At 38.8% G+C, this 27,717-nt stretch overlaps 4 protein-coding genes across 4 annotated transcripts; 3 read left to right on the top strand and 1 right to left on the bottom strand.

Annotated features, from left to right (window-relative positions):
* Window positions 1-2,004: 2,004 nt before the first annotated feature.
* On the top strand, window positions 2,005-4,578 carry LOC120348155 (uncharacterized). Its single transcript, XM_039418281.2, has 4 exons — window positions 2,005-2,227; window positions 2,896-3,156; window positions 3,349-3,514; window positions 4,091-4,578. Exons 2-4 carry the CDS (start codon window positions 2,925-2,927, stop codon window positions 4,254-4,256), a joined length of 564 nt encoding a protein of 187 aa, XP_039274215.2. The 5' UTR covers window positions 2,005-2,227; window positions 2,896-2,924; the 3' UTR covers window positions 4,257-4,578.
* A 3,447-nt stretch (window positions 4,579-8,025) lies between these two features.
* LOC120348191 (uncharacterized) lies at window positions 8,026-11,240 on the top strand. Its single transcript, XM_078118218.1, has 5 exons — window positions 8,026-8,141; window positions 8,358-8,564; window positions 8,851-9,111; window positions 9,864-10,029; window positions 10,804-11,240. The coding sequence occupies exons 1-5, from the start codon at window positions 8,105-8,107 to the stop codon at window positions 10,967-10,969; spliced, it is 837 nt and encodes a 278-aa protein (XP_077974344.1). The 5' UTR covers window positions 8,026-8,104; the 3' UTR covers window positions 10,970-11,240.
* A 9,255-nt stretch (window positions 11,241-20,495) lies between these two features.
* Window positions 20,496-27,238, bottom strand: LOC120328800 (large ribosomal subunit protein uL30-like). The gene is made up of 3 exons (XM_039395344.2): window positions 26,903-27,238; window positions 22,608-22,769; window positions 20,496-20,807 (listed from the first exon to the last, which is right to left on the bottom strand). Exons 1-3 carry the CDS (start codon window positions 27,209-27,211, stop codon window positions 20,544-20,546), a joined length of 735 nt encoding a protein of 244 aa, XP_039251278.1. The 5' UTR covers window positions 27,212-27,238; the 3' UTR covers window positions 20,496-20,543.
* Window positions 25,041-26,116, top strand: LOC144429776 (uncharacterized). The gene is made up of 2 exons (XM_078117978.1): window positions 25,041-25,417; window positions 25,496-26,116. Exons 1-2 carry the CDS (start codon window positions 25,321-25,323, stop codon window positions 25,759-25,761), a joined length of 363 nt encoding a protein of 120 aa, XP_077974104.1. The 5' UTR covers window positions 25,041-25,320; the 3' UTR covers window positions 25,762-26,116.
* Window positions 27,239-27,717: the final 479 nt, after the last annotated feature.

The raw sequence follows: 27,717 nt of genomic DNA, 5'->3' as shown, positions 1-27,717 counted from the left end.
AAAACTATTTGTCACTAATAAAAATGTGTTATGTGTTTGACTGAACATTTAAACCGTCATATGAGCCACTTTCTGAATATTCAAATTCATTTTTATTTGCTTTGAGAAATAAAGTATGTTGTCACACCTGAAAATTGGAGGGGTGTTTGAAATTTTAGGGGGGTGTATCGTGTATGATAGAGAAATTAATGGCGCAGGGTACGATGAGTTTTTGCAATGATGGCGCTTATAGCAGTGTCATGCTCTACTGTTTTAAGTTAGGACAGATATATATTGTGGACGAATGGTTACAGTCACAGTTAATTAACTTAAAATTAGTGAAGTCATCGCAAATGTTACATAGTGAAGGTCTGCCCGTTGAAAACCGCTCTGTTCTGTAGTAGGATCGAATACCCAGTTCATGATACCCCGCTATAGACCCAAAGGCATCGCTTATCCGAGATTAGAAATTATTAGAATACTGTGTAATCAGCTTTTTGTTTTCGCTAAAAGATAATTTAAGAGGACAATCGCATAGAAGAGTTCATCAAGCCTGTTATGACTACGGACGACGCATTTTCCATAGAAGGCGAAACCATAATATGACGTCATTATTGTATACGGAAATCATTGTTCTGTCACATTGCAATCAAAACAGCAAGCGCCTGTAATACTTTTAACGGCTTTCTGGAATATAGTAATTGTCGTTCTCAGAATATTTAGAAAGAGTCAGGAAAATCAAGTCTTATCCGGCGGGCATTTTTCTAATATAATATTAATTTATTGGACATGACGTGAATTTAGATTGTTTTGCCAAACACTTGTTGTTGCTGTTGGGGGGTGATTGTTGTTGTTGTTAATCGCTATTCTCCGTAACCAAATGAGAAATCAATTTCAATTTCGAGTACTTGAATACTTCCCAGATTGCCCTCAGACCTTTTCAGCAATCTTGGTGCTCTCAGTAATGCCTAACCGTTTCATGTCAAATACAGGGTCTTCAAAAAGTTTCGCCCGATTTTATGGTAATAACAAATGTAAATTTAAATAAATTTTATTGTATGATAATAGATAAGTACAACATCCAACATCAAATTCAATACAGGTTGACTGTAAATCTTCTTACAATTAAAAAATAAATTATCATTCGGTATTAAAGACTTTATGACCGGGCGAAACTTTTTGGACACCCTGTATTAGAGAATTGCTCGGCGATGTGGCGCATCGTGCCAAGTGTTAGGAATACGCTCTGATTACCCTGCGTAGGTTCGTAGGTTCGAATCCCATGCGGGGATAATTATGTGCGAGAGGATTGCTGGCGGTTCACGTTGGTCGGCCAAGGCTTCCTCCGCCACCAAATCCATCCATCCATCTGGAAACAAATAACTGGCTGAATAATTTTATACCCGACATGAACTGGTAACCGGACGAGAGGCCGTGAACGCCACATGATTGACCCATCTTATTGGCTTTCCTCTCAGGATAAATATGTGAATCCTATTCTTTTGCTTTCGATCTGTGGTTAGATTACTGAAATACACGGCGTTTAGTTTCAACTCCACGCGGAATTTCAAGAAGACGACTAGTCCAAATCCAGCGAATAAGCCACCAGCCTCCACAGCTTGAGGAAGATTCATTCGTAGAGACTTACCGCAATTGCCCGTTCTCCACTAATAAAAAGTGCACGGCATTATTGATATTAACATTCTTTTTATATCTAGAACTTAGTACTTAACTTCAAATCCGGGTTAGCTCTAATAGCACTGTTGCCAGATTACAGAAATGAAACAAAACATTTACCTGATGTTGATGTCCATTGATAAGTTTGGTTGAATCTTCAAAGTCGACTTTGTTCCGATATGACCTTTAACAAACTATTTCATAAAAATTGACTTCACATTTCGCATCGACATATTTTTTACTTCCTGTATACGTCATTCTAGACTTCCATTAAATCCTCCCCTAATAAAACGATTTTGTCTAATTCATGTTACAATACTCAATAAGTGTTTCTTGTTTTCAGCATTACTTGAAGCTCAGGTGAACGGTCGCCCGGTTGAGTTGCGTAATCGATCCGGAGAAATAACATATGAAAGCGTTAGCACTACCAGAACTAAGAGATGGAATTTCCCTGTCGAATATAAGGACAACCACACGCTCTTTATATTCATCAAAAATGTGTCGCTGTATGGATCGATATCAACGAATAGGAAAAACTACACAGGCTGTAGAGGAAGGTTATATTTACCTGGTATGCTATATATTATAAAATATTTTTTGATCGCGATTGTCTTGGCTATCCCAAGTCCACTTCAACGCAAATGAGTTGTACCATGAGTCATAAGCGTACCCATCTCAAAAATCGACGTTTTTTGCCTTGGTATCAGCCCTAAGTTTTTTTTTGTTTTTTTTGCCTATTCCAAGTGGAGTTGTACCGTTCCAATGTGTTGCTAATAATCCTTCTTCCAAACAAACCAATCGAGATGAATTAGATTGTGAGGCTTGGATAACGATAGCGAAGTCAGTCTGTAGAGCTTCTTTACGATATCGCTAAATATTAGTAACTGCTTGTACCTCCTGGCTTTGTGGTCGGAGCGGAAGGCGCGAGCGAGCGTCGCCTTAAAAAAATCTCCCCGCAAAATTTCGACTACGCCCTTGCCACGAGCACTATCTTACACAAACGAAGATAACCAGACAGTTTTACTGAGGATAGGAAGCCGCTAAAATATCGAAGATTCAAGTTGTGCACTACTGTTTTTGTAGGCGAGTGTGGTTTTGGCAAATTACCTAACTAACATCGCTTTCTAGAAATAAATAATTATTACAGATTGTAATAAAAGCGCTATTTTACTTCCCTCCCCCCCCCCCCTAACTAAAAACAGCTATAAAAAAATTTCATTAAAAACCATTGATTTTCAGAAATAAATGGATTATGTCAGAACCCCACAATGAAATGTCTGCTCTATCAACCTGTCAGATGTATAATGCAAAACACAGCCACACTCACAAGACTGGATATAGACGGCATAGCTCGCGATGAATACACGTGGTTTCGTCTGTCAGAAATGCCAGCTGATTTTAAGATATATGGATGGTATTATGGTGAGAAATTCACCCAAGTACAGTACAAATATCTCGAGTGCCAGAGAAACGAGACCGGATACTCCACAACAGTACCTGGTAAGTAGACTAATATGGATTACCTTGTTTATTTCCGAAACACTGACCAATCAGTAAAATGTCAAAAATGACGTAACAATTGCAAATTGTTGATTTTAACATGTAAACCAGTTTGTAATACCCAACACTCTAAAACACTCTCAGAATAAAAATCGATTCCAGCAAACATGTATGAAAACTTCTCAATTACAGACTCGTCCACCGATCAGATTTCTTTTATGACGACAGATGACGTAACAAGCGACAATTCACAACAGATGCTCCATGGCAGAAGCGAACTGATTGTCGGCCTTGCAATCGCTATAGGATTGCTTGTCATATCGTGGGTGGTACTCGGAGTTGTAATTATACGAAACCGGTTAGTAGAAATATCATTCTTTGATATTATTCTGTGCCCCACCACTAATCAGAGAAAACAGATCATAAAATTACTGGTGGGGCAATAACAGCATGGTAACCATCTTTTGATGACGGTTTATTATCTTCGCTTCGAACTAGGCGCTGTACGAGAAGGGGGATAAAGGTCGAACCCGCCCTCTTTTTGAGATGTGAAAAAAACATTTTCTGAATCATACATAGCAATTTTTCGTAACTGAAGCGCTTTTTAGACCTTAAAAACTACTATCGGATCCACCCCCTTCAAAATTCCTGGCTACGGTCATGAATGGGACACTTAAAACACTAATTTACGTATGTAATATGAGAAAGCAATTTTATCTTAAGGCTATTTATTTTATTTTCGTGTCCATTTATTTGAGCATTGATTCTGTAATTACGCAAATTTCACTGACTAACATAGTGTCTGGCCGTGTGTTATACCAGATTTTGAGTGAATATTGAAAGGGTGCATCAATCCATAAAGGGTTGACAATCGCTGATCTACGGTGATTCTGGTGCAGCCCAATTTCTTGAAAATTTATATATTTAACCTCAGGTCAAAGGCCACCTCACGCGAACCGGATGTCAAAGAAACTGAGGCGGAAGAATCAAACACTCGGGAAATCGTGGTCAATGCCATATATGGAGAAAATTTTGACAAAATGGAAGACGATTCGCAGCAGACTAGCTCGAGTGCTATCTATAGCGTGGTTCATAAATAAATGGACGTTTGACATTGCACGATGTACGCTAACGGCTAAACGTCTGATGCATCGTGCTAAGCGTTTGGATTACTCTTGCCATCGTACCTCTGATTTCTTTGCGCTGGTTCAAATAAGGGCGCTGCAGAAATGTGTGTACCAATATGGAGGTAATCAATTTTGTTCGCCTACTTCACATCAAATTGTATAAAAGGACTGAAACCTATAGGCAGGGGGTATATTGACTTGGCTAACACAGACAGTCCCCGAACTCGTAAAAGAACTAAAATAAAGAAAATCGGAATAAAATTATGCCCTAACCCTAACCTGGTACACATACTACGAGAGTAGCAAAAAGGTCTCACCGGAACATGAGCTACTTTTTGAATATTCAAATACATTTTTATTTACGTTAAGAATTAAAGTATATTGTCACACCTGAAAATTAAGGGGGTTCACCACTTTTAGGGAGGTGTTTACCCCATTTAGGGGGGTGTAAGGAAATTAATGGGGCAAAGTATGATGGGCTTTCGCAATGATGGTCTTAATAACGGTGTCATTCTCTACTGTTTTAAGTTAGGGCAGATATATATCGTGAGACAAATGGTTACATGCAAAATTATTTAACTTTAAATTAGTGAAGGCATCGCAAATGTTTTATAGTGAAAGTATTCGCTCGTGGAAAATCTCTTTGTAGTCCCGTAGAAGGCATCGGAGATCCAGTTTATGGAACCTGCTTTAGACCCAAAATCACCGGTTTCCAAAGCTTGATAATATTGTTTAAATGTTTTCAAAATATGCACTCAAATTTTTGTTTTGCCAAGACCGCTAAGATATATTCCAATAGGGCAACTGCATAGAAGCATGAATGAATCATCGAGTTAAGAGTTTATCAAGCCGGATATACTTCTACCACGAAGACGATTAATTTTTCATAGAAGACAATACAATAATATGACGTCACTATGATACAAGAAACTCATTGTCCCGTCAAACTGTAATCAAAATAGCAAGCGCTTGTAACATGGGTTAGTAGAAATGAAAGATAAGACAGACGACATAAAGGTAGCAATGGGAGTTGAGTCAGGAAAATAAAGTCTCATTTCTTGTTGTTGCTGTTCGCGGGGGAGGTGATTGTTGTTGTTATTAATCGCTATTCTCCGTAACCAACGGAGAAATCTATTTCAATTTCGAGTACTTGAATACCCTCAGACTATTTCAGTAAGCTTAGTGCTCTCAGCATCACCGCTTTATGTCAATATATTTGAAAATTGCTCGGCGATGTGGCGTATCGTTCCAAGTGTTAGGAATACGCTCACCACAGCACCTCTGATTACCCTGCGTGAGTTCGAATCCCATGCGGAGATAATTATGTGCGAGAGGATTGCTGACTCCTCGTTGCCGCAGGGTGGTTCACGTAACCGCAGGTCAGTCACGGCTTCCCCACAATCAAGTCCATGCATCTGAAAACAAATAACTGGCTAAATAATTTTATACCCGATATGAACCGGACGAGAGGCCGTGGTTGACCACATAATTGAGTCGTCTTATAGGCTTTTCTCTCCCTCGGAATAAATATGTAAATCCTATCCTTTCGATCTGTAGTGAGGTTACTGAAACACATAGAATTCAGTTCCAACGCCAGAGATTTTGGCTCTGGGAATCTTAAAAAGACGACTAGTCCAAAACCAGCCAAAAAGCCACCAACATTCACAGCTCGAGAGAGTTAATTACCCGTCCTTTACAAGTGAAGAGTGTATGGCATTGTTAATATTTACATCCTTTTTATATCTAGGACCCAAAGCTACAGTAAAAATCCGCGTTAGCGCTAATAGCTATTTAGCAGTTTCCAGATTACAGAAATGAAACGAATCATTCATCCGTTGTTGGTGTTGTTTGGTGCCGCTAACCTCGTATTCGTGGGGCAGGGTATCAGTGGCGTAACAACGCAATGTGGCGCCCCTGGATCTTTGCGCGAAATGCCGCCCCTCAACACCGTCGTAAAAGCTGAATAAAATTCCACACAACAGAAGAATTAAAGCAGTGAATAGTAAATTTTATCGAAAGTTCCAAATTCAATGTTCAGTTTTCATTAATACAAATTCAGAAATTATATTGTCAAAAAATAATGTCTCGCCTAAATCACTTTCAATAAGCAGTATTGCTGACACAGACAGCCTGCCTTCTCCCATAGTCGATCTCAAGTAAAACTTCATCAACTTAGGTTTTGACTTCGTTATTCGCAGCTTGTGATTTGTGAAAGAAACGGCAACAGTGAGGTAAGGCTTGAGACTCGTGAATAAATAAGGTGTTGATTCACATAAACGATGTTTGTAAACCACTGCAGGACGTACAGCGCTGTAGCGTCATTTTTAAATGTAAAATCACTTGATTGTACTAGTGCAGTGGTTCTCATCCAAGGGCTCCCTACAGGGGCCACGAAGCAGTTTGAGTGGGGCCACGACACGAGACATAGCGACTTCGTTTGCATACTTTCCACGGCAGTTTCATTACCTGAATAGGATTATTTGCGATCACAAAGTGTATTCACTTTCTTGTGCGTGAATTGTTTGATTATAATGGAATTTGAAATCTACCAATGAAAATAGTTCGCCGGTAGGCCGTCTGGTCTAACCTACAGAATGGCAGTTCCACTCGACTGCGAGATAACCTTCGCTAGCGTATTATAGACGCAATTACGAAAATGGAGCTACAGTTCCGTTTTGGATGAACACATGAATAGCTGCGTTCTTGGGCTTTCAAGCACAGAAAGATGTACTAACAACAACAACAGTTCCGTTGACTTTACCAAAGTAAATTGAGATGCCAGAAAATGTGATTAATGCTGGCATTGCTTGTATGTAATGAGCAATAAATCATTACGTCCACTGAACTCCAAAATACCGCGACAAAAATCACCCCCGGTGAAAGACGTTGGCATCGGTTTCTTTGCTGCCAAGCGAGTTAGATTTGACAGGAACGCACATTGACTAAGTTCGGGTTTCTGTCGGAGCAAAAGCTAATTTTTATTACCACAATAACAAAATTTATAAACCGTCTTGATGTTGACATTCGTCTAGCTATAAAAAAGACTGCGCCTAATACGAGAAACCTCGTCAGATAGTCCTAAGCGCAAGATTCCCTTTGATTGTATACTGGAGAGCGTTTACTTTCTTGTCTGTGGTTTGTTTTTGCAATCCATAATAGGCCGTAAACACATAATACAATCCAAGTATCCAACACGTTTCGTTTTTTGGAATGGCGAAAACGGTGACCGCGAGTGCAAAAAGGCGCTGGAAGGGGGCCACGAGCCATAAAACACCTGGTTTGGACGTATATCTTGTGTAAATTTTTGGCTTCAGTGGTAAATTAGGTCGTTTAATGTGACTGCCTTGGTTCGTTTAAAACGTTTTGCCGCCCTCAAGCAACGTGCCGCTCCCGGATTTATCCACAAGATCCAATGGGTAGTTACGCCACTGCAGGGTATGATGGGTTTTCGCAATGTAGCGGTGTATCGCTCTACTGTTTCGAGTTAGGGCAGATATATATTGTGGACAAATGGTTACATTCACAGTTAATTACCTTTTAATTAGTGAAGTCATTGTTCCATAGTGAAGGTATTTCTTCATTGAAGGTTGCCATACGTCAGGTTTTTTCCGGCCGCCACCTGACTCAAAATCAGCAAATATGCATGTTTCCGAGACTACGGCAATTTCGAGAAATATCATTCCTACTTTCTAGTCCCTTATGTACAGAATATATATATGTTGATATATATATTTACATTATTTTATATCTAGGACTCTGTATTCAACTACAAATCCACGTTAGCACTAATAGCTTTTTAACACAGTTGCCAGATTACGGAAATGAAACTAATCATTCACCCGATGTTGATGTTATTTGGTAAGTTTAGTTGAATTTTTGGAGTCGACGTTGTTCCAATATGACCATTAACGAACTACTCAGAGAAATTCTTGAGAATTGACTTCACTTCTCACATCAGTACAAAATTTTGTACTTCTTGTTTACGTCATTCCAAACTTCCGCGAAATCGACCCCTGTTAGAACGAATTTGCCTAGTTCTTGATATGATACTCAATAGGTGTTCCTTGTTTCCAGCTATAATTGCAACTCAGGTGAATGGAGGCTTGGGTGATGTTACGTTACGTAATTCATCGGGAGAAATCACATATGATAGCGTGAACGCATCCACATCGTGGAAATTCCCTGCTGAATATAAGGACAACCACACGCTCTTTATATTTGTCAAGAGTGTGTCTATGGAAACCCCTGCTGGAGTCTGCTCAGGCTGGTTATATTTGCCAGGTACGCTATATATATTGCCTATTCCAAGTCTACTTCATCGCAAGTAAGTTGTACCATGAGCCCTATCGTGCACAAATTAGAATAAAAAAGTGAAACCCGAGCAATTAAAAAAAATCGGGAATTTTATTTAGGGAACTTGTTGTCGGCGAGTGTACGAAATATCCAACTAACTTCATCATTTAGAGATAGATAATTATCAGAGATTGTAATAAAAAGTGCCATCCTCTTTTTTCTCCAAACCTCAAACAACTGATAAATGAATTTTATCGAACAATTTTTTTTTCAGGATACGGTGGGACATGCTGGGAACCCAGAACAAAGTGTCTGTTTTATCAACCTTTCGGATGTATGTTGCAGAATACGGCCTCGCTCACTGGATCAAAGATAGACGATGTGGTTTGCGATGAATACACGTGGTTTCGTCTGTCAAGAATGCCAGCGGATATTCGTATATATAGTTCGTCCAATTATGAGAAATTTGTTCAAATCCATTACAAGTATCTTGAATGCCCGATTATGGAGAACAAACACTCTACAACGGTAACTGGTAAGTAACCAGACATGGGGACAATATTGGGTTTACAAAACCGGGGTGCACAACACATGGCACATAAGCCCATGTGGCGCGCGAACATGAATTCTAATATCTCGCGTTAATATGGAAATGAATTCCCATGTTTATTCACACAAATGTGTGGAACCGTTTACACTTCCAATTTGTTTCAAAGACCATTCAGTGTATATGTATACAATGTCAATAAAGTCTTAAAATATTTTAAATTTTGCAAAGGGAATTTATCCATACCATATATTGTTTTGGCCCTCACAGATGTATTAAATGAAGTAAAAATACTTGAACAATTACTGAAAAAAAAAAAAAAACCTGGTTAAGATATATCGAGAACTGACTTCATAACAAAATTGAAATTGTAAAGGGATTTATGGGCACCCTGTCGAATATATTGCTGACGCTCAATTGAACTCAGCTTTGCTCATGCCTCAGAGAAGGTCAGTTTGAAAGCACTACGGTCGTGAACAGGCAGTATCAATCATGAAAATAAACGAACGGTTAACAGATGAACATTCAGATTCTGTGACCCGCATCGCTATTTCTCCTTTGAAGCCAAACAGTTCAAATTTAGTCAACCAAAAACGTTTTTAAAACAGAAATTATTCAGGAAAATAATTTGTAGTTATAATGTGTTTTACGGTAGTTCATTATTCATTCCATAAACTCATCTTTCTTCCATTTAAACAAATCTTTCCATCAAAACTCATATGAAATATTCTAAATAACAGACTCGTCTACCGATCAGACTTTATCTGTGACGGCAAATGACGTAACAATCGACAATTCACCACAGATGCTCAATGGTAGATCCGAACTGATTGCTGGCCTTGTAATCGCTATGGGATTACTTGTCAGATCGTGGGTGGTGTTCGGAGTCGTAATTATACGAAACCGGTGAGTAAAATTACCATGCTTTGCTACTATCCTGTTATTGCCCCACCACTAAGATATATATATGGTGACCGTACATTTGAACCCACGTACATTTGAACCCATGTGTATATCCACGGGTTTAATCTATATGCGGGTGCTAAAACCCATGGGTTAGGGTTAGTTTGGGTTCAACTATCCGAAAAACAAAAAAAATCCATAGGTGCAATAGCGTACAGGTGCAATTGTCATGGGTTCAAATGTACGTGGGTTCAAATGTAATGGAACCAATATATATACACTGGTGGGCCAATAGCAGTATGTTAATCGTGATCTTTATGAAATGTGAAAAAAGGATTTTTCTGAATCATACATAGCAATTTCTCGTAACTTGAAACGCTTTTAGACCCTCAAGGCGCGTTTTCGGCTTTCTGTCAGACTCGCCCTGCTACAGTCTAACTTGGCAATTTGAAATTACGGACCCCCCTCACCTTTTTATCTGCTCTGTTCAAATAAAGTAATTTTATTCTTCGGCTATTTGACGTTGTTTTTTTGATCTTCTTGTCCATCATATATATATAAATATATAGGCAAATTTTACGTATTTTACTGACTAATATGTGGTGCGTGGCCGTCGGTTATAGCAGACTACGGCGAATAATTGGTTAACTATTCTTTGTTTTAAAGAGTTAACCGAACAGAACACTTCCCACTCTCATGGGATAAGTCTTAAATGCGTGATGGAGATTGCAGATTCTGGTGTAACCTAATCTCTCGATATGATATATTCAATATCAGGTCAAAGGCCACCTCACGCAACCCGGATGTCAAAGAAACTGAGGCGGAAAAATCAAACACTCGAGAAATCGTGGTCAATGCCATATATGGAGAAAATTTCGACAGAATGGGAGACGATTCGCAGCAGACTAGCTCGGGTGCTGTGTATAGCATGGTCCATAAATAACTAGCTAACAACTTTCATACCAGACATATGATCCAGCCGTTGGCTCTTTCCTTGTCATGGATAATTTTGTAATAATGAACGCCAAGACGTTGCTACTCTATGTTTATTCGAGTAACACGCATACCCATACTGCCCCCGTTTTTATATATCTCGCCTACTAAGAATATCTCCCAACCAGTCTTGGACGATGTACTGGATGAACTGATAACGCAAAGCGGCTTGATATGTAGATATATCACAATTTGAGTGTAAACTATGCAATACTATTTTTATCGGGTAATATTTACGTTTCAGAAAATGATAAAATTAAATTTTCAGTTGTATCGTACATACAGGGTCGTAGCCGGAAAGTGGGTTTTCAAGAGTGTTGAGTCACCTTTTTTACGTTTCAAGGGCGGTGGCTTTGACCCTCAAAAGCTTGTTGCCACATTTGGACGCAACCGCCTTCAAATTTTATTAATGCCGTTATTGCTTTTTTGTACGCCTAATAGCGGTGTTTCAACTATGTTTTGCCCCATTCCTCTGAGTTAGACTAACTTAATTAGAAGATTTCGGTGAACAATATTGTGAGACAAATGCTTACAGTCACGATCAATTAACGTTAAATTGCTGTAGTCCAAATAACAAATGTTACATTATGAATTTCTTCACTAGTTGCCCCCAAAGAACCGCGCCGTTGTTGGGGGTTGAATGTCGATTTTAAGAAACCGTGCTCTAGACCAGTGGTTCCCAAACTTTTTTGACCATCGCCCCCCTAAAGTAGTTTATACGACTTCATCGCCCCCCGGCAATACAAAAAATGTAAAGTCAGAAACGAATATATTACAGACCAAATAAGAAGACAAATCATAGTTTAAATTTGTTTTATGAGATAGATGAGCTTGGTGTTCTTCAGCGAGTTTTTTATTATATCTAAAATTACCCCGTTTACTGAAGGAAAGGCGATTTCGTTGTTTTGATAGCAATAGTAACACGACTGAAAACCCCTTTTTCACCCTATAATAGGTCAGAAAGGAAAGAATCCAGGGTTCTACCTTCTCAAAAACCGCCGTGTACTCCTGCCTTATAGCATTTCACTTCCTAAATTCACCCCATTTCACATTGAAATAATGAAAACAAAGTTAATTTTCCCAAACTTATAATAATGATTTTTGTACATCTCATTCATTGGTACAGCCTGATGACCTGCACCAAAATCCTTCGGTAAAATTCATCCCGATTCCTCATTCTACTACGGCCTCCAGTCTGATCACCGGTCCATAATTAACCAGCCATTTGTTTTTGGATTCATGGACTCGGATGTAGAAGAAGCCGTGACCGACTATCGGCTACGGCCCATGGGTCGGCAAATTTTCTGTCGCTCGCAGGACAAAATTCAGGGTTGCTAGTCTTTTGCGGGTCGCATATATTTTTTGAAAGTTAAAAACGGAACATCGCGCGAAAACTGCGACAATTCGTGAACTCAACTCAGTCGTCTTATTAAAAAAATATTACAATGACATTTAATGTGACACTGTCTTGTTGCTGCATCACGCTGGATAGCTTTACGACGCCAAGATTGAAACATTTTCTAAATGGGCATCACTAATCCCAGTTCTTTGCTTGTTCTTTGTAATGTTCATTTTTGAAAATATTTGTTCGCACAAATATGTACTTCCAAACATCGAAGTGAATATTTTCGCATGATTTGTGAAATTTTGATAAAGATTTTCTTTAAGAAAATACCTTCTTACAAAAATTAAGCAGTGATGAATCTCTCGAATAGAATATGAATTTTATTTCCTTATTGCTTTGCAATATATTCGAATATTGACTGCGCTATTGAACCCCTGCCCTCAGCATCAACTTTTCTTCGTGTTTCCATTTGTCTAATTATAATTAAATTGTAGGCTCGTAAAACGAGTAGCTAGCTGTTCAATGGAATTTTTAGGATATAATAAAATTTAGTCCAAACGTGTGTCACGATAAATTCTGTTACGTAAAAAAATGTAATTTACTCCTCGAGCGTAGATTATAAATAAAAACATTTCATCGTCAAAACCGCCGTTTGGATGTTTCCCCGGGCATAGACTTCCTTGTTTACTTCGTGACATTGGCCAATCAGCAAGATGCAAAAAACGTAACAATGCCCCCTTTCGCATCCGCTCAGGCTCTCAGACACGCTCACTCAGACAGATTTTCAGGCATGGTCGTGAACATTACCTCATTTTTGCGTTTTTGAATCATATTCGTTAGTTTTTAGTTGTTTTTCGGAAATTTAAATCAAATAAGTCAATGATTACTTTGTCTTTCTATGAGTTTCAGTTTAAATACAGCAATCACAAATTAGTGTAGAAATAGCTGTGATAGACTAGGCTGAAATTCTTTATTGGTACTTTTAAAAAACAGATTGTTGAATGGTGTGTATTAGAATGATAGTTGGAATAAATACCCCATTTTACAGGCAACAACTCGCGAAACCATTCTTAAAATAAGCACCGAAAATTTTAAAGTGGTAAAGTATGGAAAGAATTTTCCGCGGTCAAAGGTCGGGGAAAGGTCCATGCAGTGAATCGTCCCGGGCCAGATTATTTTACTCCGGCCGTATTTTGCCGACCACTGGGATAAGCAAACTACCGTACCTTACTGCGAAGACGAGTTCAGCAATCCTTTCGCGTGTGATAATCGCCCACATGATTCAAGCCTGCGAATGCACACAGAGTACAGAATTAAGTGCGCCGAACATAAAACAGGTTTCGCGAAATCGCCCCCCTATCGCCCGCTTGGACTTTTTCGCCCCCCTCTGTATCGTTTTCGCTCACTGGGGGGCGATATCGCCCACTTTGGGAATTACTGCTCTAGACCAGTGATTCCCAAAGTGGGCGATATCGCCCCCCAGTGGGCGCAAACGATACAGAGGGGGGCGAAAAAGTCTAAGGGGGCGATAGGGGGGCGATTTCGCGAAAGCTGTTTTATGTTCGGCGCACTTAATTCTGTACTCTGTGTGCATTCGCAGGCTTGAATCATGTGGGCGATATTCACACGCGAAAGGTTTTCTGATCTCGTCCTTGCAGTGAGGTAAGGTAGTTTGCGTATCCCAGTGGTCGGCAAAATACTGCCGAAGTAAAATAATCTGGCCCGGGACGATTCACTGAATGGACCTTTCCCCGACCTTTGACCGCGGAAAATTCTTTCCATACTTTACCATTTTAAAATTTTCGGTGTTTATTTTAAGAGTGGTTTCGCGAGCTGTGGCCTGTAAAATGGGGTATTTGATTCAAACTATCATTCTAATACACACCATTTAACAATCTGTTTTTTAAAAGTACCGATAAAGAATTTTAGCCTAGTCTATCACAGCTATTTCTACACTAATTTTTAATTGCTGTATTTAAACTGAAACTCATAGAAAGACAAAGTAATCATTGACTTATTTGATTTATATTTAAATTTCCAAAAAACAACTAAATACTAACGAATATAATTCAAAAACGAGGAAATGAGAAATGTTCACGACCACCCCCGAAAATCTGTCCGAGTGAGAGTGTCTGAGCGCCTGCGAAAGGGGGCATTGTTACGTTTTTTGCATCTTGCTGATTGGCCAATGTCACGAAGTAAACAAGGAAGTCTATGCCCGGGGAAATATCCAAACGGCGGTTTTGACGATGAAATTTTTTTTATTTATAATCTACGCTCGAAGAGTAAATTACATTTTTTTACGTAACAGAATTTATCGTGAGACACGTTTATACTGAATTATACTATATCCTAACAATTTAGTGAACAGCCACTCGTTTAACGGGCCTACAATTTAATTATAATTAGACAAATGGAAACACGCAGATGATGATGGGTGCAGGGGTTCAATAGCGCAGTAAATATTCGAATATATTGCAAAGCAATACGGAAATAAAATTCATATCCTATTCGAGAGATTGATCACTGCTTAATTTTTGTAAGAATGTATCTTCTTAAAGAAAATATTTATCAAAATTTCAGAAATCATGCGGAAATATTCACTTCGATGTTTAAAAGTACGTGTTTGTGCAAACCGTTATTTTCGAAAATGAACATTACAAAGAACAAGCAAAGAAGTGGGTTTGGTGATGCCCATTTAGAAAATGTTTCAATCTTGGCGTCGTAAAGCTATCCGGCGTGATGCAGCAACAAGACAGTGTCACATTAAATGTCCTTGTAATATTTTTTTAATAAGACGACTGAGTTGAGTTCACGAATTGTCGCAGTTTTTGCGCGCTGTTCCGTTTTTAACTTTTGAAAAATATATGCGACCCGCAAAATACTAGCGACCCTGAATTTTGTCCTGCGAGCGACATAAAATTTGCCGACCCCTGGGCCGTAGCCGATAGTCAGTCACGGCTTTTTCCTAATCCGAGTCTATGAATCCAAAAACAAATGGCTGGTTAATTATGGACTGGTGATCGGACTGGAGGACGTGATGAGATGTACGAAAATCATTATTAGAAGTTTGGGAAAATTAACTTTGGTTTTATTATTTTAATGTGAAATGGGGTGAATTTAGGAAGTGAAATGCTATAAGGCAAGAGTACACGGCGGTTTTTGAGGAGGTAGAACCCTGGATTCTTTCATTTCCGACCTATTATATGGTAAAAAGGGGGTTTTCAGCCGTGCTACTATTGCTATTAAAACAACGAAATCACCTTTCCATCAGTAAACGGGGTAATTTTAGATATAATAAAAAACTCGCTGAAGAACACCAAGCTCATCTATCTCATTAAAAAACACTATAAACTATGATTTGTCTTCTTATTTGGTCTGTAATATATTCGTTTCTGACTTTATATTTTTTTGTAGTACAGGGGGGCGATGAAGTTGTATAAACTACTTTAGGGGGGCGATGGTCAAAAAAGTTTGGGAACCACTGGCCTAATCTACTAAAAATGATATATTTAACCTCAGGTCAAAGGCCACTTCACGCAATCCGGATGTCAAAGTAACTGAGGCGGAAGAATCAAACACCCGGGGAATCGTGCTCAATGCAATATATGGAGAAAATTTTGACAGGATGGGAAACGATTCGCAGCAGACTAGCTCGAGTGCTGTGTATAGCACGGTTCATAAATAACTAGCTAACAGCTTCTACTGGACGAGATGACGTGGTTCGCCATATGAATGAACCATTTTATCGGCTTTCCTCTTCTAGAGATTATTATTAAATGCCTACCCGTCGTATCCTAGTCAAAAACTATTCAAACCGTTGCTGCTTTGTGTTTATTGTAGTACGATGCGCATATGCTTAATTTGCCCAAACCACATTCGCCGACAACAGTTGCGGGCTGCAAACCTTGGTGTAGTTGATTAGTAACCAACTTTGGCTGCCTGCGAATTTCTTTTCCTGGTGCAATTATCGCTCCGAACAAGGTCAGACATAAACAAACACCGGGGATAGTTTACTAAACGCCGTTAAGTACTTCTAGTAGGCGTGGCATAACCATTTTCGCATATGTCATTTCTAACTCCACCTGACTACGTCATTCAAAAATTACGTCAAATTACATTACACACTACAACGTCACAGTGACAAAATAATAAAGTATGCAAAAATTCCTGTGCCACGCCAACTAGAAGTACTTTCGGCGTTTAGTCAACATGCCCCCAATTCAGCGTTCCCTCAAAGCTGCGCGACCGCGCAGCCGGCCGTGTATCCCCGCGCAGTACTTTCGTTCTGCCGCGTACTGCATAAGTATCGACAATTCTTTGTTCGTTTAAAATGTTGTGTTTCTTTCTAATTTTCCGCGTAGACCTTTTTTTTTGAGTTCATATGGCCTTCTATTCCGCGCAACTAAGCAAGCTCTTAGAGGGAACGTTGGACCCCCCATACATCCACTAATATATAACGATATCTTAAGCCGTCGGCCTTCTTCTGGATAAATATGAAATTCCTATTTACTCTATGTTTATTGGAGTATTACAATGCACATAACCATACTGCCCTGTTTTTTATTTATATTTCTGTGTGATGAACTGGTAAGCGCCTTTATATGTGGATATATCATAATTTGACATAAGTGTAAACTATGCAATATTGTTGGACACGACGTGGACCAATGGACTGTTTTATTATGTATTTTTGTTGTCATTATGTTAGTATTTTCGTTTCCTTGTTTTGAAAAAAATCACTTATCTCATTAATTACTAGACCAATTGCTTTGAAATCTCTAATGGTTTAAGATGCACGGAGTCTATCTTTACATTAACGACAGTCTCAGGATTTCCCAAAAATCCTCTGGATACTTGAATGTTTCCCGTATACGAATTTATTAGTGTGAATATTTTGTTTCTATATCCATATTCAATTATAAGCTTTCTATTTTATCTTATTTTTTTGCATGCTGTGTTAGACCCCATCCAGGGTGTCGCTGTTCAATATCCAGTACTGGTTTTTCTGACGTCTTCCTCCACCCTGAAATGCTATTCAATCTTTTTTTATTCCAATCCGTAAATGTACCTTACGTATTTTTAGCATTGGCGAAATTACTGCATGAAAATATGTGAAACAAACTCAGGTTCTCCATTACATAATACACACATTTCATTCCCTGCTATTCTTCCAATGTCTGGCTTTTGTTTTTAATGGCAAGATATCTCAGAGTAATTTATAGTTAAAATCAGTATTTTAATAAGTAAACGAATAGCTCGCAGAGCCATGTGATTCATATGGAGCACAGAGCTATGATTGAGAGAGGCCGTGGTTTGCCATATATTTAGGCCTTCTTTTCGGCTTTCTTCTCCCCTTGGATAAATATGTAAATCCCATGTTATATCAATTAATAAATACATAAATAACCGCACTCCTCATATTCTGTTCTGTAGATACGTTTTCTGTCTAATAGATATGCATTCCCAATAAGCATATGCTCATAGTTGTATGCTTTCAGCGTACCATACTTCGAAACCCAAAACCAAATATGTATTGAAGAATTAAAGACCTCAATACGGCCAACTTCGCACCCGACTCGGCTGAAGCAAGGGATTTTGGCAGCGAGCAATGCGTTTTCTTAATATGCAACGAACCATTTAGCTGGACGACGTAAAAAATGCAGGGAACATTGCCACAATGAGCAAATCTTTGCAAGTTTCCACTCATTGTATATATGCTCATTGGCCTTAGTTACGGCAGCAAACTTTTATCCGCCACTGGTTTTCAATTTGCTGGTTTATGGAAAACATAAAAAGTAGCTTTTCTCTTTGATTACTGGAACGTTTGCTCTGAAATTTTCAGTGGTTAAAGATAAAAATGTTTTCCAGAAGGCTATTACTTTTATTCATTTAAAATATTTCTGTTAGCTCTGTGAGATTTGTTTTTGTTTGCTATGACGTCACCGAACGTTCTGCGGACGCATATGCTGGCACTCCTCTTCATGTTCTTTTGATCACGTGCCATCGAACGTCGGTGGTTTGTAACGAAATCCTGGCTTTGCTAAGATTTGAGGAATGGTGTATAAGTATAAGTTTATTTCGACTCCGTAATCAGCAATAGACGATAAAATAATAGACAAAACAAAAATGAAAGTAACTGATTATAGAATCGGGAAAGCGAACAAAACCTCGAGTAAGGTTTGAAACAGATTTTAGATGGAAAGGTATCGATAAAAGAAGTAGTACGTGTTCGCTCACCCAAAAGTAAAAAAAACTAAGGCACGCACGCACACACACACACACACAATCATCGAGACTTAAAATCAATTGAATTACTCAGTAAAAAGGAAATTATACAAACAAATGAGAAAAAATGAGTAAATTCTTTTGCCACACCAAATTAATAATTTTACGAGGATTGCCAAATTGGATACCGAATTAGTCAACTAGAGTAATATACTGTGGATAGAAAAGTATTCCCCAAAGAATATCGTCAAGCTGAATATAATTGGAGTCACCTAATGCCAAATTTCCCAATCAGAATTGCCAAGTTGAATGTATGAAGAGGTGGGCTAGACTGTTATTATTTGTCTCCGTCAACACGTTTTGAAGAAATCGCTTTTCTCTTCGAATACGGGATCAATTGCTTTGAAATTTTCAGTGGTTAAAGATAAAAAATTTCTCCAGAAGGCAATTACTTTTTTTTTCGCTATGACGTCATCAAAATTATGTAACTCTACGTGTCCAAATATTTGAGCATAGCTCTCTTGTTTTAAATACTATTGTGCCTTACTTGGTGTTATATTACAGTAGTGATTCGGATCGTTGGTGTTACTACAGTTGTGAGTCGGACCATCTTGCAATTTTAATTCACGCTGTCACAAGACAGGAACTTCTGAAGATATGGCAGTTCCGGTACCGTAACACAGCGCGGTGACACTGAACTAACTTGTGACTGTGTCGTGAAAGCGGGGCTAACTAAATCTTTAAATGTTGGTGCTTTTCTTGGAATCAGTGAACGTGTCCATATATTCGAGCATAGCTCTCTTGTTATTACATGACTTTTTCCACAAAGCTCGCACATCGATTGAGCCTGTTCAACCGGAGCTGGATTTTGAGCCACGAAGCTGTGACATTTTGGTGCGGACGGAGCCAAGCTTACCATGTTAGGAGACGGAGCTACCAGAAATTTTAGTGCTGCTGCTTCTAACCATCTTATTATTTATTAACATTTTTAGTACTCCCTACAAATAATCTATTCACGTCCGTGGATGTTTCTAAATTTCAATTCATAATATTAATTTAAAAGTTTCATTCATCAGAAGTTTGAATTTATACATTTGAAATTTTAATTTTGAAACCTTTTTACCATAGTTTTGAGTCCTACTTCCGCAACTGCATTTTGGCAGATATTTCATGGCAGTGGCCACACTTGAAAACCTTGACGGGTACCGAGCAGGGGTGGGCACGGTTTTTGGATGGGGGCCAAAAATTTTGCCCACCTAGACTGGCGGGCCATGTAAGTATGATGTGAAGAGTTACATTTTATGAACAATGTCTACAGTGTTACAAAGCAACAGTGGAAAACAATAAACCTCGTGCCGAAACTAAATTTAACCGCAATCTCAACAAATTCCGTGGGCTATTTTTAACTAAAGCATCAAAATTTGGTTTCAGTCTGGTTGTGGCAGCATCAGGCGGGCCAGATTGAATTACCTAGTGGGCCAGAATTGGCCCGCGGTTGTACTTTGCCCATATCCGGCATAGAGCCAAAGTCCAGCTCTGACCTAAAAATAGGAAGCCCTGGAACCACGTTCTCTCGTCTGATTGCCAGTCCATAGAGCACGCACCACTAAACAATTTTTTGAGGAGCATGGAGCTAATCGAAAATATTTGTTAGACTTGATCTTGCGCACCTTATTTTTGGATAGTTACGTCCCATTCACGTAATCTCAACATTTTTTTTGAAATAAAAACATACTTTCGCTTTACTATCTGTTATTTGTAGCTTATTGTTAGCTAGTTATTTTTAAGGTTGGCAAATTCTAAAAACGGGGTGCAGCTTAAAAAGATTGAGAACCACTGCCATATAGGAAATGCCATGCTTGCTTATCTACTTTCCTCTATCCATGTGAATAATTCACCAGAATCATCGTTCAAAATTTTATTGCATGACAATTTTCCACAAAAATGAAAATTAATTCATTCTTCTGACAAGGGCGTTAATTTTGTCTTCACGATTTCCGTAATCTCCCCCCTCAACGACATGATTGGTCACTTTACGGAAACCACCCTTAGGACATGAAAGTTTGAACGGCCAAAGGAAGTTGCTCGCTTTCTTGAAATTCTCACCGACAGTGAAAATCTCGTGAATAAGATCTTCCATACAGATGATGCCTTCCTTTCCGAGAACCCCCTCAATGATAGAGTTGTCGGTCAAAGGAATTCGAGACTTGCTGACCTGAAATAAAACATAATGTTTTTTTTTAAACATGAGTAAGAAGTACAAAATAAGGTTTCAGCAATTCTTTTTGGTACTCCTGAAGTATGTGAACCGAAATGGCAGACACCGGAACGTAGTATGTGTACCAGGTTAGAGTTCGGCCATAATTTCAGGTAAAAATACTACGGGAGTCACTTGGCTAGTCCTCGAACTCGTAATAAAACTAAAATAAGAAGAAATGGTGTATAAAATTATATCGTAACCCTAACCTGGTACATATACTACGTTCCGGTGTCTGCCATTTTGGTTCACATACTACGGGAGCGCTATTTTTTTTATAATTGACATGGATATTTGGGCGACAAAGGGGCCCCTCTGTTAAAGAATTGTGTTCGTATCGCAGACTGCATATGTCTGGTTTAAATCCCAGATCCTTTCCTTTATGTAGGCATTACCAAACGGGAAAGTTTTTGGTCTTTTCCAAATCCCACTAATAGGCAGCTCTTTACATACGCTAGTTACTGGTTGTTTGGAACAAGAAATGTGAATAAGCGTCCGATATAAAAAAAATATTCTCAACATGTTGTGAATGAGGAACAAAGAATAGTAACAGTACCCCTATTACTAGCCCAAAGAGACAAAATGTTTTGAGTGGACTGTAACCCACCTCATGGCCTCATGCATGCAAATGTCCAAGACATTTCAAATATTCATTTAGTAAATCTTTAATTATTTAGGTTTTAAAATTTGTAATTATAAGCTAGCTATCTGATAACGATATAAACATGACTCAACTTTGTTTTGCGTCAATGTGTAGCAAGACTCTTGAATTACATAGGATAAGGTACTCATGAAGTATGTGAACCAAGATGGTAGACACCGGAACGTAGTATGTGTACCAGATTGGGGTTAGGCCATAATTTCAGGTATAAATACTAAAGAAGTCATTTGGCTAGTCCCGAACTCGTTATAGAACTAAAACATGGAAAATTGGAATAAGAGTAGGTCTTAAACCTAACCTGGTACACATACTACGTTTCGGTATCCGTCATCTTGGTTCACATACTACCAGAGCACCTAGAATAATAGTGTGGGCAAAGTGACCTGGCGGTTAATAAAGCTGTAGTCATTGACATTGCAAATTTCGGGATTCACCTGACCTACTCTTGTAACAAATTGAGTGCCAAACGGAAAAGATGACAACCCTTCCAAATTATAGTATATCTTTAGAGCGAAAAATGGATACTCCTGTGGCGTGGCGTGGCGTACTCCTAAGGTGTGGTAGTCATGGCTCGTAACATGGGCGCCGTTTGTACATGTCAAAAAACAGCGAAAACTTTCATTGGTAAAATGTTCCAATAAAATAATTTCAATTTTATTCCTGAAATTATGGCCTAACCCTAACCTGGTACACGTACTACGATCTGGTGTCCGCCATCTCGGTTCACATACCAGGTTAAGGGTAGTCCATAATGTTATTTCAATTTTCCTTATTTTAGTTCTATTACAAGTTCGGGGACTGTCTGTGTTAGCCAAGTGAATATACCCCCTGCCCATAGGTTTCAATCCCTTTACACAACTTGATGTAAAGTAGGCAAACAAAAATAGTTATCATCATATTGGTACACGTACTTCTGGAGCACCAAAAAATGTGTAATATCTCGTAACCCACCTAGCAGCATTGCGTGTGCAGAGCAAGAGATTAATGTGCTTTGTATAAAACTTAAATGCATATGTTCTTAACCAAGGGTGCCCGTCCCACTAAGTGATGCAAAAACTGTTCACAGAGTGCAAATAAATTAGTATCTAAATAAGCACCTTTCCATAACCTCTCTTGTACAGGAGTTCTCTAACGGTCTTCAAGTTAGGATATCCCCATGTGATGTACGGGTCGGCCAATCTGAGCATGGTGAGACTTGCTTTGTTCAAACGAACGAATACTCCATTGTTGATCTGACGGAGTCTGAGAAGCTGGAGAACCTGTGAGGAAAGGGTAAAAGTTGTTAACCAGGCAAACTAAACAATTTACTATTCTAAACAATATTTCCCACAGCGGATAGTTATGTGCAAAAGAATCACTGAGACTTGTTGTCAAAGGGTGGTTCATGATGAGCATGATTAAGCCATCTTCTCCATTTTCCTGCACCCATTGATGAAGATCCTGTTATATTTATGGATTTCAGATATATTTCAAGTGATATACAAACGTTAAGGCCCATGGAGTGCGGAGATAAGTTGACCAATGTGTGATGAGAAAGAATGAGACACTCCATTACAATATATTAACATATCATTACAACATTACTTGGTTTGACCATTAATGAATCATAGATTTTGTATTGATTGCACCCATGTGCATGTGAAAAATGAAGGCTTTGTGTTTGTGTTGAAACATTTCTTTAATTGTTATAACGAAATAATAGAAGGAGAAGTACTTCAGTTAATAATGAAATATACAATCGCAACGATCGAGCCTTGTATCTAACATAGGGGAGGGCATGGTTTCTAGACCAGCGGCAAAAAATTTTGCTCATCTAAACTGCCAGACCATGTGTGGCGTAACACGTTACATTTTATAAACACAATGTTATTTACAAAAGTGAAACAAGCGAACGGGGCGAAAGAAGTGAGGACGCTCGCTGTTGAATCAAGTGAGCGAGAAAACGTAAAGTTTTGTTAACATCGGGACATTCTTAGAATTTGGAAACTGCAGTATGGCACACTATCAAAATTCCAAGAACGTTCCATCACTTAGTTCAATAAAACAAACACTTCATGTGTCTCACAATGGAGGGGCGCCTGGCTCGACTGCAGACGCGTCATAGACTCATATCGCACCAAGCTTGTCTCAAAAATAATTTAAATTAATCGCCGTCGTCACATGACCAAAATTGGCGTTTTTTTGCGAAAAAACTCTCGAATCCAACGCTAGAAAACATTTTACATCAGTAAATCATATTGTTTTTTCCAGAGGAATTGCATGATGACGTTTTTAGCTTGTGCTTCTTTTGTAGTTCTATGCACAACTTCATTTTACTGTATTTTTACCGATATTGAGGGATAACAATATCCATGCGTCCCCCAAATGAGGGGTGTTTGTTTATCGCCAAATGGGATTCTCTGAAACGAGACAATGTGTATCGGTCTGGACAGTGTGTCGTACTGCAAGAAAATGACAAGTAGGGTGGTGTAGCCAGTCTGCGGACGATTTCATTCAAACCGCTATAAAACAAAAACCAATATTTCTAACCCGTTAATTTTTTCACCGTAGGTGCTTTGGCATTTATTCTACACGCTGAACTTCGAATTAACTTTCTACGACCAGGGGTTAAAGCTATACAAACCACCAAAGTAGGACACTCTGAAGACGTATTTGCGACCGAACGACCAGTGTGCGACCACGGATTTCAAGCCTTGAACATCGTTTCTGCTGCGTCGAGACTAGGGCATACGCAGCCATGCGTGAAAAAATGGGCCTTCTAATTGCATTTCTGACTGTCATAAATTTTAAGAACACGATTATTTCAAACAATATTCTTCAAATTATAAACAAACACCGCATCACAGTAATTAAACAGACAAAAACACGGTGGTCGCAAATTAGTTGACAAAGATATTATTGACGTATTGGAAATGCGCACCCCCCTACTCCCCCTCCTTTGAAGATAGAGACGCAAAACTTTAAAGATGGTTAAAAGAAACACAACTCTACCCACTTGCCAAGTTTCATCTCTTTATCTCTTATATTTGTATGGATTTTCAACCTTTTTTGAAGGAACAATGGGTACCGTAAAACCGGCTAACTTCGGATGCCTTGTAACTTCGGATGAAATTTTCAATCATTCATATCTCAACTAAATTTCGTCGTATTGCGCTTCTGTCGGTTTCTATAGTAAGGCTTTACATATCTGAATCTGCCGTAGCCTCCAATCGCTCGATTTGATTTTTTATCATTCAAAAAATCATATTTTACCAAAAAAATGACACCGTTTTTTCGAGCGGCTCAAATCGTGACTTCTACAGACGCTACCTTCGTCAAATCACCGCCAAGCGCTAGAGAGCGTACACAATGTATACAAAAAAATACAGTGATCACAAGGTGTCGTACGAGATTCGAGTGAAATCGATTATTTTGATTTAAAAATTACATCAAAATATCGACGTTTTGATGATTACGTACAGCGTGACGTCAACGGCGCAAATCCTGTTCTCTCTCTTCGTAGCCGACGTCACTTTGCGTAGCTCGTGCGTTACTCGCTGCGACATTTGAACGCCAGACATCGCGGCGCCCAGTTTTGTGAAATTTAAAAATTATGCTTATCCAGGATCCTAGTCACTAAATCCTACAAAAACATCACTATCGTCTCAGTCATATGTTGTTTATTTAAAAATATGGGTATGCATACGCTTAATGCATATGAAATTTGTCGATTTTTGTTTTTGCATACTTCCTCCGACACCGATAGATACCGTAGCAATTGGTAATACGTTAGGCCTGAAACATGTATCTATACGATCATAATGATTAGATATGTCTGTTTACGATCGGCAGATGATAATAATATCTTTAACAGGTGAGCGTAGAACTCTACATACATGCACACAGCAGGAGGTTGGACCACATACAGGTGAGGCGCAAAATGAAAAAAGTGGCAAAGTTTCTTTTTGCCGTTTTTATCCGTTTATTGTCATTTGACTTTATTAAGTGAAACGAAAGCGAGGATCGAAAGTCACACCGGGCAGGAACCTCTGCCGAGCCGATCAACGGGGAGCTCTGAGAAAATCAGAAAATATGAAAAGTGATAATCAAGACGAAACCTGCTCTGGTTGTGGATTATGGAATGATCCAAATGGAAGTACGGAAATTGAGGATGAATGGGTCGGTTGCGAAAGCTGCAGCGAAACACATTGGTTCCACAAGAACTGTTGCAAAGACCCGTCTAACCCATGTGGAAATGATTACAATTCTTGATTTTGCCAGCGTTTCCTTCAATTCATCTGTTTATTTTTAACTGTCGAATTTTTGTTCATACCTTACTTGTTCCATATTGCTTTTTGATTTCAATTTTTACTTTTGCCAGTGTTTCATTCGATTCATCCGTTTATTTTTAATTGTCTAATTTTTGTTCATTCTTTACTTGTTCCATATTGCATTTCAATTTCAACCTACACCAGTGTTAGGTACTTTCAATTCTTCCGTTTTTTTTTTTTGTTAATCCTTTTCTTGCATTGAAAATAAACGATCATAAAAGAACGAACTAGCATTTTGCAATAAATTAGGAGTAGTTAGTGAAATATATACGAGTTATAATAAAGGACACAAGAATAAATAGTCAAGCTTCGCGAAGCGGCAAGAGTAACGTCACAAAGTAACGTCACGTACAAACGTCAGTATTCAACACACAAGACAGGTCGTGGCGGCGTAAGGTCTATTCAGCGACGTTGTCACGCGTCAATGCTTACGCAGACATTTCTCTCTCACGACGAGTTGACGCAAAGAGAAAAGTGGCCATCCGAAGTTAGATAATTTTAGAATAGACGAATAAAGACAATAATTTCAATGAAAAAAGGCTTTGATAGATATGGAACCGACTTTATCAAGACGAGAATAGCCACAATGTATTATATTCCAAATTTGGCTTCAGTTGAACAACATGCGGCGGAGATATTGTTCAAAATATAGTGAAATCATCCGAAGTTAGCCGGTTTTACGGTAGTTGGCGACATGGTAAAATGGTCCGTTTTTTTTCTTCGGTCAGGTTTTCGGTCGTAACTTTTTTTTTTGTGGCCGCATTTTAGTGTAATTTCGTAGAGCTACGAGGGATAAGTGGATGATAAGGTGTGAGAAATATCAGCGCGGTTCGTTAATTTTTTCGGCATTAATTTAATCGATGAAGGTGATGATCGCAGATAGGTCATGGCCGCAAAGTGGGTAAGCCACCCTACACAGTTTTAATGGGGAAGGGCAGCCACGGGAACCAAATAAGGTTATTGAGCAGCACAGCAAAGGTTCAAATAAGTCTACCTAATTCTAGAATGGAAAATTGGGATGAAATTAACCAAGAATAAAATCAATAAAAAAAGTAGTTCCATCAATAAAACATAATACAAACCTTGCGAACTTTAGGTGCAACCTGGTTGATACCTCTGATACGAATTACGAAAGCCAGTTTAGGCTGCTCAGGCACGTAAAAGTTGCCATGCGTACGAGCTTGACGCGACAGACGGATCCCTTCACGTTCCTTGAACCTGTATTCCTTTACATACTGTTCAGCCCGCTTGAACATGAGCTTTCTCTTTTCCCTGCCCTTTTTTCTGTTTAATATCGCATTTTGGGCAGCTTTGGCCTTCTGCGCTTGATACGCTTTGCGTTTTTTTAACAAAGATTCGGGAACTTTTGGCAAAGCTTTCCCACTCGTCATGTTGCTCGTTGGCGAAAAGAAATTTAGTCTCAAAACAGCCGAACATGTGGAACGAAAAATGTGGCTCCGTGCGTTTACGCATGAATGATTTTTAAAAAGGATTTTTTAATTCACAAATTACGTGCGAATAGTAATGGATGTTTTCCGAGCATCGACTTACTTGTTTACTTCGTGACATTGGCCAATCAGCAAGATGCAAAAAACTGACGCAACAAGGCTCCACTTTCGCATCCGCTCAGACACTTTTCTGACTCAGACAAATTTTCAAGCGTGTTCGTATACATTACCTCGTTTTCGCGTTTTTGAATTCTATTCGTTAGTTTTCAGTTGTATTTCGGAATTATAAATCAGATAATTCAATGATCACTTTGTCTTCCAAGGAATTTCAATTTAATCGCAGTAATCAAAAATTAGTGTAGACTAGGCTGAAATTCTTTACCGGTACTCCTAAAAAACAGATTGTTGAATGCGATGAATCAGAATGATGGTTTGAAACAAATACCCCA

This window comes from Styela clava, chromosome 11 (genome assembly GCF_964204865.1).
Source record: "Styela clava chromosome 11, kaStyClav1.hap1.2, whole genome shotgun sequence".
Taxonomy (NCBI): domain Eukaryota; kingdom Metazoa; phylum Chordata; class Ascidiacea; order Stolidobranchia; family Styelidae; genus Styela; species Styela clava.
Note: the sequence above shows the minus strand (reverse complement) of the source record. Positions and strands in the feature narration are given on the sequence as shown.

Excerpts from the sequence above, each read along its gene's own strand:
- LOC120328800 (XM_039395344.2), bottom strand. The coding sequence starts at position 27,211 with ATGACGAGTGGGAAAGCTTTGCCAAAAGTTCCCGAATCTTTGTTAAAA. Across the intron at positions 22,770-26,902 it reads TTGCACCTAAAGTTCGCAAG|GTTCTCCAGCTTCTCAGACT; the intron begins GTTTGTATTATG and ends CTTTCCTCACAG. Across the intron at positions 20,808-22,607 it reads ACAAGAGAGGTTATGGAAAG|GTCAGCAAGTCTCGAATTCC; the intron begins GTGCTTATTTAG and ends GTTTTATTTCAG.
- LOC120348191 (XM_078118218.1), top strand. The coding sequence starts at position 8,105 with ATGAAACTAATCATTCACCCGATGTTGATGTTATTTG. Across the intron at positions 8,142-8,357 it reads CCCGATGTTGATGTTATTTG|CTATAATTGCAACTCAGGTG; the intron begins GTAAGTTTAGTT and ends CCTTGTTTCCAG. Across the intron at positions 10,030-10,803 it reads GTCGTAATTATACGAAACCG|GTCAAAGGCCACCTCACGCA; the intron begins GTGAGTAAAATT and ends ATTCAATATCAG.
- LOC120348155 (XM_039418281.2), top strand. The coding sequence starts at position 2,925 with ATGAAATGTCTGCTCTATCAACCTGTCAGATGTATAATGCAAAACACA. Across the intron at positions 3,157-3,348 it reads ATACTCCACAACAGTACCTG|ACTCGTCCACCGATCAGATT; the intron begins GTAAGTAGACTA and ends TCTCAATTACAG. Across the intron at positions 3,515-4,090 it reads GTTGTAATTATACGAAACCG|GTCAAAGGCCACCTCACGCG; the intron begins GTTAGTAGAAAT and ends ATTTAACCTCAG.
- LOC144429776 (XM_078117978.1), top strand. The coding sequence starts at position 25,321 with ATGTCTGTTTACGATCGGCAGATGATAATAATATCTTTAACAGGTGAG. Across the intron at positions 25,418-25,495 it reads GGAGGTTGGACCACATACAG|TGAAACGAAAGCGAGGATCG; the intron begins GTGAGGCGCAAA and ends GACTTTATTAAG.